This window comes from Sprattus sprattus, assembly GCF_963457725.1.
Source record: "Sprattus sprattus genome assembly, chromosome: 20".
Taxonomy (NCBI): Eukaryota; Metazoa; Chordata; class Actinopteri; order Clupeiformes; family Clupeidae; genus Sprattus; species Sprattus sprattus.
In genome coordinates, this window is record NC_137918.1 from 12,000,095 (window position 1) to 12,016,866 (window position 16,772).

At 41.7% G+C, this 16,772-nt stretch overlaps 1 protein-coding gene across 1 annotated transcript in view; it reads left to right on the forward strand.

Annotated features, from left to right (window-relative positions):
• Positions 1-760: 760 nt before the first annotated feature.
• oprd1a (opioid receptor, delta 1a) overlaps positions 761-16,772 on the forward strand; it is a gene marked incomplete at both ends in the record, with an annotated part of 21,976 nt that continues 5,964 nt past the window's right edge. Inside the window, one exon of the mRNA XM_080859177.1 lies at positions 761-996. Coding sequence (XP_080715303.1) covers positions 761-996 — 236 coding nt within the window. The remainder of the gene's footprint in view (positions 997-16,772) is intronic.

Consider the following 16,772-nt stretch of genomic DNA (forward strand, 5'->3'; position numbering starts at 1 on the left):
GCCCCGGATTTGCATATATATATATATCATGTTCGCCCCTAACATCGTATCCTTTGATGTCTTTACATCAAACACAACTGTGGCCCTACGTTATTAGATCGTATATTTCACATACATGCTTGTCTATTCACCGCCCCCTAAATTCCTTTAGCTCCTTTCCCTCATTTAACTAGTGGCAGAGTGGTGTTCTTTTTGTGAGATAAATTAATTTAATCCTGCGAGGGCTAATCACATTCAGATAGAACATACATGTTGTTTTCTCTTCCTTGTGTGAGCTTTCCACTCAAGTTATCACCCGTGGCTTCGCGCAACTGCTTGGTTTTGTCGGAGCCAACAGCGCCGGTTTGACGTCGACAATCTGTCGTTTTCCCCCCAACCAAGAAATCTGGACGCACGCAGTACGGCAGCGTTTGGAGAGCTTACTGCCCGTTTGCCATCTCTCTCACATTCTCGAGTTATTCCTACGGCCATACGCCTGATCGCAACAAACGTTAGAATAGTTACCTCCTTTGACCTACTCATAAGTTTGTATGTATTTTTCTAGTTTTTTTGGTGGACGCTTCCCGCATTGCATTCACCAACCCTGACGCTTTTTCTTTTTGTTTCAAGTCATACGGCCAGTATGCTGTCCTGTTCAATCTCATTACACTCTGAAGTTATCCGCGCGTAAAGAAGGCGTTACTTGGAGAGGTTTGTGCATTGCTTTTAGCACCCGTTTTCAGCACCCAGGCGAGGGGACAGCGACCGTAGCGCACTGGAAATGGAGCCATCCACGGCACCCAGTCCTGATCTATCCGATCTCTACTCGGTGATCCCATTCAATGTCACCTTCCCCGACGATGCCATGGGGTTCGTGCCCGTTGGAAATTATACGGAGCCAAGCCCAACCAGAAGTCCGGTGGGAATGATAATAGCCATCTCCATAACGGCTCTCTACTCCGTGATCTGCGTGGTGGGACTGCTTGGAAATATACTCGTTATGTATGGTGTAGTAAGGTAACGGCTTGGCTTCTTTTTTCCCGGTAAAACTTGTTGTTATTGGCGTTATTTTGTGTAGACTTTTGTCTTTACACTGGTAAACTGATTACAAAATCACATTGAATTACACAATATGTTTTCTAACAGTATATAACAAACTGACATCAACAGTTTAGTTTGAGTTGAGATCTCTCTAGAGGCAAATATCTAGATCATATCAGTACTGAGCGGTTGTAACCGGATGTATTTAATCATTTGGCGTAAGTTTGTGCCAAAGTGGTTACAGTCAAACTAAATTCCCTCGTAGAAGATATCAAGAAAAACTAATTTTGCATTCCACAAGCACAAAAAGACCGATTTTTGTAAGAGTGTGGAGGCACTAGTTCATGGACATTTCTCTTCCACATATACAGGTTCATGCACATAGCTCTTGCTTAAAAAAAATAAAAAAAACATCCATTGAACTCCGCCGTCAGCCAGAATAGTGAGAGCGAGGTTTGTGTGTGTGTGTGTGTGTGTGTGTGTGTGTGTGTGTGTGTATGTGTGTGTGTGTGTGTGTGTGTGTGTGTGTGTGTGTGTGTGTGTGTGTGTGCGTGCGTGCGTGTGTGCGTGTGTGTGTGTGTGTGTGTGTGTGTGTATGTGAGAGATAGGAGGGGTATTTCAGGTTTCCATTAAAGGTCTTTGGGTTGATTTTTCACGGCATTGCCTTTCTTTGCAAAATACAGCCAATTAGACACGTGATTGTCTATACAAGTACATGTCAGGAAAGGCGTAAGTGCTGCTACGCTAGACCTAGACACGTAAGGAGAGGGGATTAAATGTCAATGTACAAATTAACTAACTTTATTCCTGATCTCTAGAAGTAGATCTAGCATGTGATGCTTTGCACACAATGTACAAATTAACTCACTTTATTCCTGATCTCCAGAAGTAGATCTAGCATGTGATGTATTTGCACAGATGAAATATTGCTGAGTCCTGTGGCACATCATCAGTGGATGAGAGAGAGTGACTAGTAGTGTTCCCCTCCAGCCCCTGGCGAGAGGGAAATGGAGGGGGGGGGGGGGGGGGGGGGGGGAGGGTTACCCAAAGAACTGTTGGACTCCGATGTGACCTGAATGAACGTGAGACAAACTGCAAAACCCCAGTAAAGAAATGATGCTAGAGTGACTTTGCATCCCTGCGCAATCCCCTTCACTCAGATTCATGCTACATTCTTTGCTGTCTATGCTCAAATCTCTCTCTCTCTCTCTCTCTCTCTCTCTCTCTCTCTCTCTCTCCCTCTCTCTCTCTCCCTATCTCCCCCTCTCTCTCTCTTTCTTTCCCCCTCTCATTTTTTTGCCTGCTGGGAACATTGATGCATGGGTCAAGCTGAAATGATCAAAATACAAATTTACAAGAGGACAATTTCTCGCTTCTACTGCTTCTAGGGAAAGCCTGGAGTTGCCATGACAATAGGAATGGCCACTGGCAGTGTGGTGATGATTGCATGTGAGCAGTTTGCATCTGTATTAAACATGCTAATTGAACCTTAATGGATGATGCCACGTGTGTGTCCTCGGTGACTGAGCCTATGCGTAAATTACTTTTCCGCCACAGCTATCAACAGTTTATGCATTCAGTGGCATCATTTGAATTATATTAAGGGCTTGTGTGATTTAATTAAAGTTAGGGTTAGAGTGCGGTAAACACAAAGTCGTTTGCGATGCATAGAGATGAAGGGGAGCGCTGTTAAATATTCTTGGCAAAATCGGCATGTAATGTTCAAGTCATGCGTTTATCAGGGGAAGAAGAGCCTTTTATGTGGATGTATGGTGTAGTCCAGGGTATACGCAGGTATACGGAGTATACCCACTTATTTTTCAGTCAGCATTGGGTATACCCACTTCTCAAAACAGGACGTTTATCCTGTGCTGTATGGGCTGCTTAATAGAAATAAAGAGTATACCCACTTCTCCAGGGACCACTACACCACTGCATAAAGCTCCCAAATCTCCTTCAGTTCATCTGAAGTGTCCTTGGCTGCATAAGTGTCCTGAAGTGTCTTCAGTAAATTTAGTAAATTATTAATGAAGGATTTAGTACTGATGGTATTTAATTACTACCATATATTGGAAGACTCAGTTTGTGGATTTGTCAGTCATGTTTCAGGTTTATTCTTGAAGCAATGGCGGCCGACCATTGCGAGACAGAGCTTGAGTTCCACTCCCCAGCTTCACCTCAAGATTATCTGTCTACTCCTTCTGAGAGAGTAAGCTATATACACTAATTTTAAGGGGTGTTACCAAATAGACCCTTTTGTCTCAACCTGGGGGGGGGAGGGTGAGAGCAATCTCACACCTTCCCGCCATGTCCCTACCAGAGAGTCCTTAACCAGGTATGCTGGCATGCTAGAAAAGTACAAATAAAATCTTATTTATACTAGGTATAAATAAGATGGAATTATTGACTATGGCATATACTTATTAACTATGAATAATAAATAACCGGTCCCTTCAGTACCCTGTACTTATTATGTGAGAACATATTCTCAGAAATATCTGTGTCACATTGAGGGTTAGTGAGAAATACATGGAAGCAGGCACCAAAATGAACTGAACATTAAATTCAAACCTTTAAATAATGAATCAATTAAGGAAAATGAATCGTGGGAAAGCACACAATAGGCATTGGTGTGTCGAAAATGTGTCACTGCTCGATGAGTTGTTGAACAACAATGGTATACTTTTCATAAATCACTTGCCGTACATGAAGCTCCAAAATTGCTGTCATATAGAGAGCAATGTCTTATCTTATTTCAGATGGAATTGGGTGGGTTTAGAGAAATGACTATGGAAGAGAAAAGTATTGTCCATCTCCCTACACAAAATTCAACAAATCATTCAGACTCTGTTTACACAATGCCAAACCCACACACAAACACATAAACACCCAACACAAAAGCTAGTCAGACACAGAATCCTCATTCAAACACAACACTTCTTAATATACTTATAAATCCAATACACAGCCCTCAATTATGCTCAATCCCAGCCACACACACACATGCAACAGAAAACCACTCAACTGAACATACTAACATACAAACATTCCTCAAAATAAACCAACGTCACAAGTTAATCAATACTTGATCTTCACGTAGACTGGAATAACACATATGAGTGAAGAATTTAATGATCCAGCAGAACTGAAACAACATGAAAAGCATCATCCAATGCAAAATCCTTCAATTCGTAATCTGCTATTTCCCTCTTCCACTCATGACATGGTTGAACAAAGATATCCATCCACCAACACAACACTCAACCTTCAAACACAAGACATTACCTTCATTCAAAAACAGCACCCAATCTTCTATCCAACACAGTCCCAACCCCCCCCCCCCCCACACACACACACACACACACACACACACACACATGTTTCACTCCACATGAAACAGAATAAGACCCTAAACATAAAATACCTCAACAAAAGCAAATCTGATCTGAAAATAAAAAAAAAAAAAAAAACATCCATCTTAAATTTGGATAAAAACATCGAAAAACCTTCAATGTTATGAAGGTCAGTTTGCTTCAAATGAGCAGCCAACATGCATGAATAAAAACACTCATTGTGAACAATAAAACTCTCTCTCCATCTCAGAAGGCCTTCTAGCACAGACACAGAAGGAAAAGAAATGATTGATTTTTTTTTTTACAACTGCACTTGCTCTCATCTGACACCTGATTCAGTGAAAAGGTTTAAAAATAAAGACGCAAGAAGTAAATGTCACAGGAAGTCATGCATATTTTGCTGTGGGTGAGAAAAGTGTCGAGTCCTTTTAGTCCTCTGGTTTGAAATGAGGGTGTGTCTGTGTGTGTGTGTGTGGTGGCAAGTCTGTGTATGTGTATGTGTGATAGGAAGTATGTGTATGTGTTTACATCAGCATGTGTTCCAGTGAGAGAAGTGTCTGTGTGTGTGTGTGTGTGTGTGTGTGTGTGTGTGTGTGTGTGTGTGTGTGTGTGTGTGTGTGTGTGTGTGTGTGTGTGTGTGTGTGTGTGTGTGTGCGTATGTCTGTTTGTGTGTGTGTGTGCATAGTTTCGTCAGCACTGATATGCATGAGAGTCAGACTGAGTGTGCCTGTGTGTGTGTGTGCGTGTGTGCTTTTATCAGTGCGTGTAAGCCTCAGTGCCAGTCCAAGTGTGTGTGTGTATGTGACTCACCAAGGCACGCTGTGTCTCCCTCTGTGTCCCCCGCCTTAATCAGCAGTGTGTGTGATTTCTGCTCAGCCCCCCCCTCCTCCCCCAAAGACCTCGGAGCTCAGCTGAGGCCAAAGCTGCCCTTCTCTGGCCACTACAGCATGACCAGAGGCCAACACAGGGCTGTTTGAAATTCATTTTTCTTATTCAGAAATCTCCTTCACTTCATCTGAAGTGTCCTTGGCTGCTTAAGTGTCCTGAGTTCCCTGAATTGTCTTTAGTAAATTCAGTAAATTATTAATGAAGGATTTAGTAGTACCCTGCACTTATTATATGAGAACATATTCTCAGAAATATCTGTGTCACATTGAGGGTTAGTGAGAAATACATGGAAGTGGGTACCAAAATGAACTGAACATTCAATTCAAACCCTTAAATAATGAATCAATTAAGGAAAATGAATCGTGGGAAAGCACACAAGAGGCAGTGGTGTGTAGAAAATGTGTCACTGCTCGATGAGTTGTTGAACAACAATGGTATACTTTTCATATATCACTTGCCTCAAGTGTATTATTGCCTTTATGAAACAGCTGCAAGCATTTATTACACATTTTACCAGCAACTGGTATGGAGACTGTATTTTCCAACCATGTTTATGGATGCTGAGGATAAACTGAGCTTGTTAGTTCCATTTGAATGCATGTCACTCTATGGTTAGCTCCAGAGCCTTGTTAGTTCCATTGATATTTTGCTAGCAGGTTGTTTGCTAGTGGTTCATTGATTAGAGCTATTGGAATTCCAAATCAAGTGACAATGACAGTTGCAATTAACAGTGTTAGAAACTAATGTTTGTAACCTTCTATATCTATATCAGGGCATTTAATACAAATGTCAAGGACAAAACATCTACCCAGGGTCTATGTGATATTGCTCATGTCCAAACTGTTTACATAATAATTACAACCCATTTACATCACTGTAATAATATACACCCTTGGAAAGGACACTGTATCGAGCAGTTCTCGACTGTAGAGAGACATCATTACAAAATGGCCCTCCCACACATTCAGCAGAAGTCTTTCATCTCATTGGTCTTCCAGACTTAGATAATACCTATTTCTTGAATCATTCTTCACACTTTATTTCAAAAGTCCATCATAAAGGACGGCCCCCCACCATTGACAATGAAGAATGCAATCAGGATTACATTGCTTTCCGTGATTGTAGATTTGTGCCCTTACAAGGCTGTTCCATGGGATTTCATGAGATTTTTATAATTTTAAAACAGCCCTCGGTATGGTCACCCGTCTATGGCAGTGTCCTATCAATGCGATCACCACTACGCAAACTGGAAGAAGCCTTGCAGTAAACAGGCTGTGAATAAAGCATTCGTGATGGAGAACGATCTTCATCCGCTGGACTTCCACTTGGATCGGGCGCTAACGACTAGCGACTAGCCTGGTATAACCAGACCCAAATTCACCTTGTGAATGAACAGGGTTTGGCTATGCTCCACTGGGGATTGTTTCCAGTCGCTGTATCCAGGGACGTGCACAGGAATTTTGGAAAAAAGGAGCAACACATTCATTTTTGTCACCGCCGCTGCCACGCCCCCGTCCCCTGATCCAAATTTTGCCAATATCATTTTAAACTCTCACTAACCGCGGCTGCCACGCCCCCGTCATCTGATCGCAAATTTTGCCAATATCCTTTTAAACTCTCAGTAACCGCTGCTGCCACACCCCCGGTATCTGATAGCAAATATATACAGCCGCGGAAAAAATTAAGAGACCACTTCAAAATTATCAGTTTCTCTGGTTTTACTATTTATTGGTATGTGTTAAAGTAAAATGTACATTTTTGTTTTATTCTATAACCTACTGGCAACATTCCTACCAAATTTCAAATAAAAATATTGTCATTTAGATCATTTATTTGCAGAAAAATGACAATTGGTCAAAATAGCAAAAAAGATGCAGTGTCTTCAGATCTCGAATAATGCAAAGAAAACAAGCTCATATTCATTTTTAAACTACACAATACTAATGCTTACACTTAGGAAGAGTTCAGAAATCAATATTTGGTGGAATAACCTTGATTTAAAATCACAACTTTCATGTGTCTTGGCATGCTCTCCACCAGTCTTTCACATTGCCGTTGGGTGACTTTATGCTACTCCTGGCGCAAGAATTCAAGCAGCTCGGCTTCTTTTCATGGCTTGTGACCATCCATCTTCCTCTTGATCACATTTCAGAGGTTTTTTATGGGATTCAGGTCTCGAAATTGGGCTGGCCATGACAGGGTCCTGATCTGGTGGTACTCCATCCACACCTTTACTGGCCTGGCTGTGTGGCATGGAGCATTGCCCTGCTGGAAAAAACACTTCTCAGAGTTGGGGAACATTGTCAGAGCTAAAGGAAGCAAGTTTTTCTTCCGGGACAACGTTGTACTTTGCCTGGCTGAGGTTTGTAAAAGACCATAAGGATTGAAAAAAGCGGACTGGAGGGTCTTCTAGTTCGTCTTCTCTGATGAGTCCAATTTTCAGCTTTGCCCAACACATGGTCGTCTGATGGTTAGACGGAGACCTGGAGAGGCCTACAAGCCAGAGAGTCTTGCACCTACTGTGAAATCGGACTCATCAGAGAAGACGAACTTAGAAGAACATCCAGTCCGCTTTTTCAATCCTTATGGTCTTTTACAAACCTTAGCCAGGCAAAGTACAACGTTGTCCCGGAAGAAAAACTTGCTTCCTTTTGCTCTGACAATGTTCCCCAACTCTGAGAAGTGTTTTTTCCAGCAGGGCAATGCTCCATGCCACACAGCCAGGCCAGTAAAGGTGTGGATGGAGTACCACCAGATCAGGACCCTGTCATGGCCAGCCCAATTTTCGAGACCTGAATCCCATAAAAAACCTCTGAAATGTGATCAAGAGGAAGATGGATGGTCACAAGCCATGAAAAGAAGCCGAGCTGCTTGAATTCTTGCGCCAGGAGTAGCATAAAGTCACCCAACGGCAATGTGAAAGACTGGTGGAGAGCATGCCAAGACACATGAAAGTTGTGATTTTAAATCAAGGTTATTCCACCAAATATTGATATCTGAACTCTTCCTAAGTGTAAGCATTAGTATTGTGTAGTTTAAAAATGAATATGAGCTTGTTTTCTTTGCATTATTCGAGATCTGAAGACACTGCATCATTTTTGCTATTTTGACCAATTGTCATTTTTCTGCAAATAAATGATCTAAATGACAATATTTTTATTTGAAATTTGGTAGGAATGTTGCCAGTAGGTTATAGAATAAAACTAAAATGTACATTTTACTTTAACACATACCAATAAATAGTAAAACCAGAGAAACTGATAATTTTGAAGTGGTCTCTTAATTTTTTCCGCGGCTGTATATTTCCTTCGGAGGGGCAACTTCAGTCGAGGAGGGCAAACTGGCAGTTGCCCGAGCAACCTTAGCCCACTCCTGTGCACGTCCCTGGACTTCGGGTTCATTTTGGAACTATTGGACCAGCTTTCAACCAATTGTCATTGACCACTATGGGATTGCTATACTTCCTACTTCAGTATTAACAGAGCCAGCTGATTTATTGGCTGTTTGTAAAATCCCTTTGGCAGAAATGAAACAATGTCTATGCCCTTGATGAACACATTTTCACATTTGTCTTGCTCAAGCCTCAATTTTTTAAGATTTATTTTATGCCTTTAATCGGACAGGATAGTAGAGAGAGACAGGAAATGAGCTGGAGAAAGATTCGGGAGAGGGATCGGAAAATGACCGCGGGTCGGACTCGAACCGGGTCCCCATGGGTATTCGACTTATGGTATAGGGCTGCTGCCGCTTGCGCCACAGATCCCCCCCCCGCTCCAGCCTCAATTCTTTAAAGTAACACTATGCAACAATTAGACTCTTTTTGAGATATGTTTTTACAGGCAACTAGTTTTGGTACCATCCTCAAAATCATTTTGATAGCATATAGTCATGTGAAGGACAGAAAAATACCTGTGTCTTCCCCACTAGCCATCCAGGATATGCCCTATTTAGTTCTGTGTAACGGGCTGGTACACCTTGCAAAAATGGAAGAAAAAGCTTTCACAAGCATGCCATGGCCAGCTATACTGCCAAAAGACACCAGTTAGAGTGTTGGAAAGCTTATATCAGTGTCAACTGGGCTGTTGGTGGTGTTTGCAAGATTTTTCCATGCCTTTTAGCTTACTAACTTTGAAACAGAACTCCTTATTGCTGCTTTAACGTTTGCTAGCATTTCCACTACTGATTTTATCGCTTTGTCTAACTCTAGCCCTGCCGTTATTGTTATTACTACATTCCAAAACAAGCGCTTCACCTCAACATCATCGCACTTAGCCATTCACATTACATTTACATTTAGTCATTTAGCAGACGCTTTTGTCCAAAGCGACGTAGAAGGGAGAGACATCATCGCACTTAGCCAGCCTACTGGTTGCTGATTGATCCGCCCCTTCAGAGTGATTGATCCATCTTGTGAGCCAATACTTGAGTCAATTCTATTCTTGAGTGAGTCAAGCCCTTGATGAACACATTTTCACATTTGTCTTGCTCCAGCCTCACTTCTTTAACGTTTGCTAGCATTTCCACTACTGATTTTATCGCTTTGTCTAACTCCAGCACTGCAGTTATTGTTGTTACTACATTCCAAAACAAACGCTTCACCTCAATATCATCACACTTAGCCAGCCTACTGGTTGCTGATTGATCCGCCCTTCAGAGTGATTGATCCACCTTGTGTGCCGATACTTGAGACTATTCTCAGTTGTAGTTCCACGTTGGTGGAACGAACTGCCTAGCACTACCAGAGCAGGGGCGTCCCTCTCTACCTTCAAGAAGCTCTTGAAGAACCAACTCTTCAGAGAGCACCTCCATTCCTAACTGACACCTTGGCTTAACTTGCTCTTAAGCAGTGTGTCGGTCCCGCACTTCTTTTTCTTTCTATGTCGTTTTCTATTTCTTGAAAAAAAAAAAAAAAGTGGTATCAATTGTTACACCAGTTTTATCGCTTTTAGCTTGACTATTCTCTCCCTTGTACGTTGCTTTGGACAAAAGTGTCTGCTAAATGACTAAATGCAAATTCTATTCTTGAGTGAGTCAAAATTATTTTTGGGGCGCCGCTACCAGAGAGCACCGTGTTTCTTCCATTGCTTTACATCACTGAACTGGGCCTTATGCTGTGGAGTAGGTTAGAGAGACGCCCAAGGGTGGAAGTCTGCAACCCAGCTTCACTGCGATAGTGGTTCATGAGGTAGAGGAGTCGATCAGCAATCGGCAGGTTGCACCTTAGAAAGCAGTCTCTGCCATCGGTGTGTGAATATCTGAGGCATTCATCTGTGAAACGTTTTGAGTGCTCTATGAAAAGAGTATACAGTGCTCTATAAATGCAGGTCCATTCACTGCTCTCCATTCAAACCCTGGAGTGGCTCGGTCCACTCTTTAACCGTCTGTTGTTGAGACACCCCAGTGCCTAAGTGACTGAGGTGGTGAGTGAGTGGGTGGGTAAACGTGAGACTCAGATAGGCTACCTCATTACTGAACAAGAGACCCGTACCTCGTGGGGAGGCAACAGGTTTACATTGAATTTCATTCAATTTTTTTATTAACATTGCAATTACAGAGGTCTCCATTCAAATCCATAAACTAAATGAGGTGTTATTACATGAATTCCCACCTTAATAGAGTAGTCTACAGTACTATAGTTCAAAAGAAAGACACGACTGATAAGAAGGGAAAGCAGTTATTTTAACCAAACTCTGAAATTAATAAGGCCTACTTTATGTCAAAGTCTGTGGAAATCACAGCCAATGGTAACCTAGATAAAAGGCCCACCACCCTACAGCTGTTGAAATAACATTCTCCAGTAACAAATCCTGTTAATAAGGTGTGACAATTTACTGTCACGAAATAAAATGGTATGAATGTTTTGTTGTTTAAACACCATGGCATAGGCAACCCAGTCATGTTCGATTAATCAAGCATCTGAAGATCTTTTCTTGGCTTGTCTGATTATTTATTTAGATTCATACCATAGACAGAAGACCCATCTCTAAAAAGACTTCCGCATAGGATGCTCTTGTGTTTCCTCTCTCATCTGTCCTCTGTCCTCACTCCTCGTCTCCTCTGGCAGCAATTAGACATATGAAACATTCCCCTGGCGTCGATTTCCGAGACATGGAGGACCAAGGACAGAGGAAGCATACAAATAGGGGTGTGAGATGTACCCAATGTGTTTTGAGAGATGCAGACTTCTCTGCAAAATCGACTGTAACCCGCTCATGGGACTTGGTTTGTTATAAATTGAACAGGATGTTGGTTACTTAGTACTTACCTACTTAGAATTCATTGGAATTCAATTCTGTCACTGATCTAATCCACTATGCCAAAACATTCACCTTATGAATAGCCAGAACTTCCTCTGGGACATGCAGGCTCAGATCTCTAGATAGGCAACATCAGGTGTAAATTATTTATAATTCAAGCTTTTTCAGAATTTCTCCAAAAATGCAGATGGACAAGAGATGACACCCAATGTACGAATATTATGAAGATACTGTATGTCTAGTAATGTATCCATCCATAAATGAGCTCTGGGTTATATTTTTCTGTTCCAACTCATTTTATCTTTACCAACGATGATTCAGGCATAACATTCAAACATTAGGTTGCAACTTGACCCTTTATGGAGACCGGAACTCTCCCACTTTTGCTCCCATAGACATGCATCTCCATGAAGTATTTTATTTCACCTTTCTTAAATCTTAATGAGACTTAGTATTTCCAAGTATTTTCCTGTCAACCCTGTTTGCTTGGTCTTGCCTGTCAGGAAAAAATCCTGAACTCTGCTAAGTTGTTTAAATTACTTAGAATAAAATGACACCAACAAACCAGAGCAAAGTTTATAACAGATCTATTACGCTTAGGCCTTTTAAGCGGAGAGGTATTTGACGCCGTCTCGCATCACCTCTGAGCTCTTGCTCCTGGCGCAAGACCATTTATTAGAATTCACAGCATAGGTTACAAAATACATTTTAACCCCTCCTCTGTCCGGAGTTGCCATCTGGCCTCTGTCCTACTAAGATAAGAAACCTTGCTTAATTAAAACAAACAATCACGAAGAGTTTAACAGAACACCTGGCCTCATCAATCGCCATTGCAATCTCAATGTAAACATTCATGACATTAGTTTTACAACACATCAATTGGTTTTCCCATCGCTGAAGACGAAGTTGTAAATACCTTAACTAACAATGCCTTTCTAAGATAACTTCAAACAACCCCCTCTCTCAAGAGACAGCATTCCATTGAACAAGACAGAGAAACAGGGCACATAACCAACAGCACAGAACACTTTAGAAAATAGCAGTTATAAGAATTTCCTTTAAGTCTAACACTTCATGATAATATTTAATAATTTCCTTCACATTGCCTCCACTCATTGAAGATAAATTACAGCACTCCATTCAAGTTACAAAATAACAACACAGCTCTATTTTGCTGATGTTCAGTTACAGTATGTATTGACAAACCGCTCAAAATGGAGAATTATACAGGGCTAAAGTCTTTATGGAGCTACAGCCCCTAATGCTCACGCCAGGCGATGCACCTCAACATGCTCCTACACAAATTGCACCCTAATGTGCAATATTAACCATATCTTGTTCAATATTACATTCCAGTTAACATGGTAGTTGGTTTTGAAGTATTGTTTACATGGTAATGGTAGTATTTTGAGATGAAAAACAAAGACATAGGGAAAACAAAGCTTCAAAACAATAACAATGCTCCATTGTACATTCAGCACAACAGGGATGAAAGATTGACCTAATTTATTTTACGTGTAACAGAAACAAATACCTTACAAAACATCGTTTCCTTGTTTCTTTTCTTCTTTTCTTCCTTTTGTTTGGTTTTTCTTGTCCCATTCATCCCCACAGCGAAGCCTTTAGCATCCTACTGTTTTGTCATTCTGCATTCGTCAGTCTCCTGTTTTGTCATTAAGAGACATTCATCACAGCTCAGCTTGCAGCCCTTACGACACAAAGCAAGAAAACACACACATCTGCTGTCTAACACAGGAAAATACACACATTTGCACTCTACCACAGGAAAACACACACACACACACATCTACACTATAACACAGGAAAACACACACACACACGCATCTACACTATAACACAGGAAAACACACACACAAACACACATCTACACTCTAACACAGTAAAACACACACACGTCTACACTCTAACACAGGAAAACACACACACACACACACACACACACACACACACACACACACACACACATATACACAGGAAAACACACACACACACACATCTACACTATAACACAGGAAAACACACACACAGACATACACACGCACGCACGCACACACTTTACTTTTACTGGTACTCATGTACACATGCTGATGTAAACACACAAAGGTACTTCTTCTTCTTCACACGCTTAAACAATAAAACACACATACACACATATCAAAGGGTTGTGGTAATTGAATGGATTTCCAGATTGACAGAAAACCTCTGGGGAACAACTGTCTTTGCAAATGAACCACAGAAGAACTGGCTGAATGGGCTGAACCATTTCTTAGTATCCCTATGCACCTATCTCCCCTGAACAGACAGCGACAGCCCAGCATCTGTGTGTCTAGTCAGGGCCCTGCCACCTCTTCTGCCCCAAACCAGGGGCGCAGATAGCACTGGGGACGGGGGGGGGGACGGACATGTCCCCCCCAGATTCATAGTGATCTCGATCTGTCCCCACCACTCTCCCTAAAAAGGCGACTATCATCAGTTAATAACTCTGCACTGCTGATTTGGCGATGTTAGCGTCCCCCCCCCCTCCCCCAGTTTAAGAAATCCCATCTGCACCGCTGCCCCAAACTGAGCGACATCCCCTGAGATGAAGGATACGCTGTGTGCTGTCACCATGCCTATCTGCTGGGCTGGTATAGTCTGCAGCAACCCCCCCCCCCCTCCTCCTCCTCCTCCTCCTCCTCCTCCATGCAATGTGTTACACAACCAGTCTGACTATCCAAGGCAAACACTTGATGACATTGCAGGGAGGGTGATGTAACAGTGCAGGAGCATCTACAAAAGGACTGCCCCAAAGCCTCTGCACCCTCAGAAAGCAATGGCTGCAGATGACCTGATGTGCATCTGCTGTAAAGGCTTGCATTGTAAGGATATTTTGGTAGAGGCCTTTTTTGTTTCACAAAAAAAAAATCTCTGCATCAATAACTGGATAACTGGAACTATATACAGTACATGTCACAAATGGCCTGTTGTCAGTGTATAGATGCATTTAAAAAGCAAACCAAACACATAACCAACACATGGCTTTATTGAAGAATATAGATTAGACTTTATTTGTCATTGTGCATTAGATACACAACGAAATTTGTTTGTGCAACCACTAAAAAAAAGTGCAGTTGTGCTGGGGAGAGGGTAGGAGGGTAGTGTGATTATTAAGATCTGTGATGGCCCTGGGGATGAAACTGTTCTGCTCATGGCTTTATTGGCACTGAGCATTGTAGGCATTGCTTCTACGGATTAGCCTTTTTCAGGTGCCAGTCAAACCCATCAAACAGCCTGGCACGGTCTTTAAATCTTGTACTTCTTATTGGGAGACCAGCAGCCTGCTCAGCTCACAAATTAGCCCCAGGGTGCCCACTCCAACAGGCTTGAATGACCCACATGGTGACATGATATCATTGGAGTCATGTGCAAACAAGCAATAGAAAACTGATTGCCCAAATGTCACCACTGTTTTTTTTTTGTGTGCAAACCGCCTGTGCTGCCCCCGGGCAAGATGCTGACCTGGGCTGCCATGCTGCCCCGTGTCGCTAATACCTAAATCTGCCACTGCATTGCCCAGCAAACGAGTCAGAGAGAGGCAGAGAGAGGCAGAGGGACAAAAGCTCAGTCAACGGGAAGAGAACAGAAAATAAAAAAATAAAACATTATTCATGTTGAATCATTTCTGGGCCTCTCCTGCTGGAATGATTTTTTTTCTCAGCATTTGATGAATGTCCTAAAGTAACATACTGGAGCTTAGCACACTGTGACAATATACAGTTTAAATGTAGTACACACATGCGACAAAGTTAAAGTAACAGTATGCAACAATTATACTTCAGGATTAGGGTTAGGATAAGCAGTTTTATCCTAAAAATAACAGCTTGAAAAAATGTAGGGCGCTACAATGACTTTTAATATGGAAAATCGCCTCTGTGCCTTTGCTATACCAGGGTCCATAGGCTTATAACTAGGGCCGGGACTTTAACGCGTTAATTAAGATTAATTAATTACACAAAAATGAATGCGTTAAAAAAATTGACGCATTTTAATCGTATCTATTTTTGCACCGCGGACCGTTTCTCACTGGAGGAGTTTCAGACGGACCGATTATACTGGCCCACCAACTAACGAGCATAAATTCGGTTCAAACAAGTTGAACAACAAAGCACAGTGGCACAGAGAACATGAACAAAGAAGCTGATGAGACAGTGTTGGTTGGCCCAGTGGATGGGACACTTTGTTACAAAAAACGAACGGATGGAGGCGTCGATAAGAACATGGTTCAGTGCAAGCTATGCAACAAGGAATTTGCATATCACCGCAGCACATTGAGTATCACCTCAATGCAAAACATATAGCAGCTAGCGTGGACGTTAAGCCTGACTCCGGGTACAACCCACACTCCACCAGAGATGTTTTCTAACAGTCAGGGTTTCCAATGTTCTTAATGTACTTGAAAGTATTGTGTTTTACTTAAAAAACCCAAAGTATTATAGTTTACAGAAGGTCTACCTATCTTTAGGCTACCTGAATTTCTGAAATGTACTACATTTCTAAATATGGTATTGCTACACTTAATGGCAAAAATTGCACTGGTCTGTTGGACTTGAACAAAAATAAACAATATTTTTGTTGCTTAAGCTTATGTATTCAGTCATTATTCAATGGTATACTAAAAATCCATGTGAAAAAGATTACTTCTTACTGTTCTCAGGTCAAATATTTATGTGCGATTAAAATGCGATTAATTAATTACAAAGCCTCTAATTAATTAGATTAATTTTTTTAATCGAGTCCTGGCCCTACTTATAACTAGGGTTGGGTACCGAGAACCGGTACCAATACGGCACCGGTTCCATACAACCGATACCTACCCGGACCGAAATGCAACGCAGATTTCGGTGCTTCCTTTCGGTGCCTGAGCAGATTTTTTTTTTTTTTTTTTTTTAATTTAAATTTTTATAATTTAACAAAACTAGCGATAGCTAACGAGATGTAACGTTAGTGGCGTAGATCTTTCTGAGTACGATCTGTATACTTTTTTGTGTTGCTAACAGATTTCGTGGGGCACATATAAAACTGCTCCATCTCCCAATGTAGACTCTCGCCTGTGTCGCTCACGCTGCATTCCGTATGGGACTAGTGGAAACGAGATTTGTGTTGAGTAGTTGCCATGGTAATGGGTTGACTTGCGTGTGGTTTCGGTTTCAAGATAAGTGTGGTTGTTCTAAGCAGAAGTTGGATACGCTTTATT